This window comes from Gastrolobium bilobum, unplaced genomic scaffold, assembly GCF_033153095.1.
Source record: "Gastrolobium bilobum isolate Gb01-03AN ecotype WA unplaced genomic scaffold, APGP_CSIRO_Gbil_v1 utg5203, whole genome shotgun sequence".
NCBI lineage: Eukaryota > Viridiplantae > Streptophyta > Magnoliopsida > Fabales > Fabaceae > Gastrolobium > Gastrolobium bilobum.
The window spans coordinates 144170-148569 of NW_026897637.1; the positions used below are offsets into that span (position 1 = coordinate 144170).

At 34.4% G+C, this 4400-nt stretch overlaps 1 protein-coding gene across 1 annotated transcript; it reads right to left on the reverse strand.

The window, feature by feature from the left end:
* Positions 1-1409: 1409 nt before the first annotated feature.
* Positions 1410-3498, reverse strand: LOC133308915 (cytochrome P450 82A4-like). Its single transcript, XM_061509652.1, has 2 exons — positions 2548-3498; positions 1410-2039 (listed from the first exon to the last, which is right to left on the reverse strand). The coding sequence occupies exons 1-2, from the start codon at positions 3496-3498 to the stop codon at positions 1410-1412; spliced, it is 1581 nt and encodes a 526-aa protein (XP_061365636.1).
* Between the last annotated feature and the right edge of the window lie 902 nt (positions 3499-4400).

The following is a 4400-nucleotide window of genomic DNA, read 5'->3' on the forward strand; positions in this document are numbered from 1 at the left end:
TATTGCAGAGATCAAGAGATCTCATGCAGAGGTCGGACAATTTGCTCATTATCCTGTGAGCAATTTGTCGGTGTCTGCCCGCGTACTACATCATGTGTAGTGGTTGTATGCATCGGTAAAGATGAAGACTGACGAGCATCAACTTCAACATATATCTCAATTAATTTTAATACTTTCCAGCCAACAAATTCATCTGTGACGAACTCCACATCTTCATCATCATTGATATTGATACCAGTGTAGTATATTGTATCCATATCAACTACGATCTCTAACCTGGCTATCATGCGATGAATGGATTGCTACCTTGTAGCCCCAATTTTTGATGAATTAATGCCCACTTTGATTTTCATTGTTTTTGTTTTCTCTCCAAATCGGACACTATTGGAACCTTCAAAATGCCTCCCATTGTAGTAAATAACTATAGGAAATATGTTTGAACTTGAACTCATCTTTCACATGAAAATTGGGTCTAGGGGTTGGGTTTGGGGTTGGGTTTGGGTTCGGATTTTTGAGAAAAAATGGTAATATGGAGGTGTAATGCTAATGTCTTCGCAAGATTAGGCTTTTTGAGATGATGGGATGAAATACAAATTTGATGGCTGAGAATAGAGATGAGAAAGGAGAGAGATTTGGGGGGGGAAATGTATAAATGATAACAAGGGCCCAAACCCACTGATATTGGGGTTTCTGGCCAACAAATACTCGGGTAACTAGGTGTGTACCCGGTTAAATAACAGCATACCCAGGTATCTTGATGCATTACCCAGGTAAAAACTCAAGTTACATACGAACAGTTTTATTTCGCGAAATCTACCCGGGTAATTGGGTCTCTACCTAAGTATGTAAGGGGTCAACGATCAACCAGAAGCATATTAGTGTTATGTTTATTGAAAATGTTATATTTTTAGAATAGTTTATAGGCAGGGTCAATTTGATAATTAATTATTAATTAAAGACTACATTAATCAAAAAGCCTCCTGTGATAGGTATTATTTCCATTTAAAATATGACGTGTGTATTTAATAAGACAGTAGCTAGCTACTGTCTCTATTTTTTCTCTCATCTGTGCTAATATGATGTCATGTCAGCGCTGATATTTTATTTTTACTACAGGGATGTATAGAACAATTGATGCCGTAACACTAAATATGTTTCCTATTCTACATTATTGGAAAGAAATTACATGAAAGCTAAGCCTATTGAATTGAAAATAAAAGCCTCATAGATATCAATACTATTTATAACAAATTGTTGGTCTTCATCAAAACATAAATTTTGGATTGAAATCAGCAATTTTGACCTTGATACAAATTCTACTATTATCGAATAGTTTAACAAACAACAACATGAAATTATCATCTTCACCACCTTCATGACAGTTAACTGAAAGTAACAATAAACCAAGATTACAAGGTTTCATAACAGTTGGGAGACAAACGCGGTTTAACCATAATCTCAAGTGGAGAAGCTTTGATGTTGGTCAATCCAAAGGATTCAGTCATGTCAATAGGTTCAGAAGATGAGTTCAGGGTTTCAAAGGAATGCAAAAAACTAGCCAGAGATAAATGAACAACGTGTAGGGCAAATGATATTCCTGGACAAATTCTTCTACCACTTCCAAATGGTAACAACTCAAAATGATGACCCATAAAATCAACATCTTTATGAGTTGTAAGAAACCTTTCTGGTTTGAATTCCATTGGATCTGACCAAACATTAGGGTCAGTGTGAATCTTCCAAAGATTTGTGATTAGTCGAGTACCCTTTTTGACAACATAGCCACCCAAAGTGCAATCGTTTATGAATTCACGAGGTGCTGATAGAGGACCTGGTGGATACAATCTTAGTGTTTCTTTGACTATGGCTTGAAGGTATATTAGTTTACTTATATCTGACTCACTAACATTTCTCTTTTTCCCAACTTGTGTGTCAAGTTCTGCTTTTGCCTTTTCCAATATAAGAGGATTTCTCAATATCAAAGATACTGCCCATATAAGAGTAACACTGCTCGTGTCAGTCCCTCCCAAAATTAATGTCTGCAAATTAAGTACAAATTCCATTAGAAAATGTCCTTATCTTAAAAATATATAAAAATGCAAATACCAATTTTGGAACAAAGTAAGGGAATAGGAAACTATGAGCCTGTTTGAAATCTATCTCAAAAAACAGTTTTTTGATTTTCAAAAATAAAAAATAAAAAAACTAATTTGATAACATCTGTCTTGTAAAAATTTTAAAAAATTGTAACTATTTTTTTTTTTTAGAATCAAATTTAAAGAATATATACGAGTTATTTTTTTATGTTTTTTGATTTTAACTTTCAAAACAAACTAAACATAGAAAACACTTGTTTCATTAACTATTTTATAAAATAATTAAAAAAAAAATTCAAAACACAATCAAACACACACAATTATGGTGAAGATTTTGACCTGCAAATACATTCCTTTTATATCTATTTTTATAAAGGGAAAAACAGCAGCTCTATTTCTCTCTAGAAATATAAATTTTAATGGGAAACTTAATAAGCCTATATATACATACCAATATTGTGGCTTTGATTATGGAATTAGCATCAAACCCATCAATTGTTGTTCCATCAAGCTCTGAAAGCATCACGTCCATCAAATCTTGATCACGATCAACCTTTTCATCCAAAGTCCTGTTCTTGCAGTGTTCCTCTAACCACTCACCTAAAATTCTATCGAATTCCTTTGCAGTTTCCTTCATAGCCTTCTCATGGCCACCGAAATCAAACCATCTCAGATAAGGAATAGCATCTCCCACAGGGAATTCCCCCATCAAACGCATGAACTCTCTGAAAACCTTAATACATCTCTGTCCTTCATTCTCATCAATCATAGTCTCAGCACCGAAATATCTCTTCCCAATGGCCATTCTAAGAATCATGTTGAAAGTTAACTGAGAAAACCACTGCTTCATATCCACCAACACATAGTCACCCTCGTTCCTTCTTTTGCACCAAACATTGAATAGCTCTTTAATCGATGTTTGAACTTCCAACACACGAAAATCTCGTAGTTGATCAACTCTGCGACTTGAGAGGATCTGTAGAGTTGCAACCTTACGTAGTTCACGCCAATAAGGACCATAGGGTGCAAAACCAAACATGGCTTGGTTGTAACTCATGTGTTCAACTGCAACAATTTTTGGTCGAGATGAAACGGCCATGTCGTTTGTGGTGAAACATTCTTTAGCCATTTCCCAATTGCTGAGTACCACAGTTGGTGTGGAACCAAGCTTTAAGGTGAATAGTGGTCCATATTTATCAGCCATGGCACCCAATGTTCTATGGGGTGTCTTTGAACCACTCAACAATGGAAGGTGACCAAGTATAGGCCATGCACCTTTCACTGTTGGAGCCTCTCTACTATGATCAACTTTGGAGGGACGATATAGCATGAAGAAACACAAGATCATTAGAGAAAGGAGTCCAATTGCTGTAGTGTTTAGGTAATTTAGAACTAAATCCATTTGAATTGGTTTAAGGATTGAGAATAAGGTTGTGTATATATTGCAGGGTCTGGTAGAGAGAGATATATGAAAGGCTTGGATATATGGTTTTGATTGTAACTCTTTATATAGAGATAGGTTTATATACAAGGTTTGAAACTATGAAGAATATCATTTTTTGGACTATCGCATCAAAACCGCAGCACGCTTATTGAGCGGTATATAAACCGACTTTTTATTAAAAATCACTTTTCATTGCGGACGATAGTTGGAGCAGTTGGCTAAAGATTCTCCAAACCCTATCCAAACTTTTTTCCTATTAAAAAAAAAAAAACCACTTTAAATCTCACCTTAATATATTTGTAAAGAGATTTTTTTTCGGAATTTAAATCTGCGTGTTTTTCATTAGTTTTTTTTTTTTTGAGTAAATACCATTTTTGGTCCTCAACAAATTTTATGACGCCCGTTTTAGTCCCTAGCAAATAAAAAGGCCCATCGTGGTCCCTAAGAAATTCAAAATGGACCCATTTAGTTAAAATTTTGGTCCTTCACAAATTCCAAAAAGACCCATATTAGTCCTTAAAAGGACTAAAATGGGTCCATTTTAAATTTCTTAAGGACCACGATGAGCCTTTTCATTTGCTAGGGACTAAAACGAGTGTCGTGAAATTTGCTGAGGACCAAAAAGAGTATTTACTCTTTTCTTTTTTTTGAGTATAACTCAGAGTATTCTTGGCCGATAGCTGAAGACTAATCTTTTTAAGATGTAGAAATCATCGAAAAGGATTTTATCTTTACTAACAAAGCATTTTTCATACACATAATCAATTTTTCATTAGTTTTTTTTTTTTTGTAATATTTTTCATTAGTTTTAATCATAAAGAAGTATCGACAACTATATTAAGTAACATGAATGATTCTTA

Excerpts from the sequence above, each read along its gene's own strand:
- LOC133308915 (XM_061509652.1), bottom strand. The coding sequence starts at position 3,498 with ATGGATTTAGTTCTAAATTACCTAAACACTACAGCAATTGGACTCCTT. Across the intron at positions 2,040-2,547 it reads TAATCAAAGCCACAATATTG|ACATTAATTTTGGGAGGGAC; the intron begins GTATGTATATAT and ends CTTAATTTGCAG.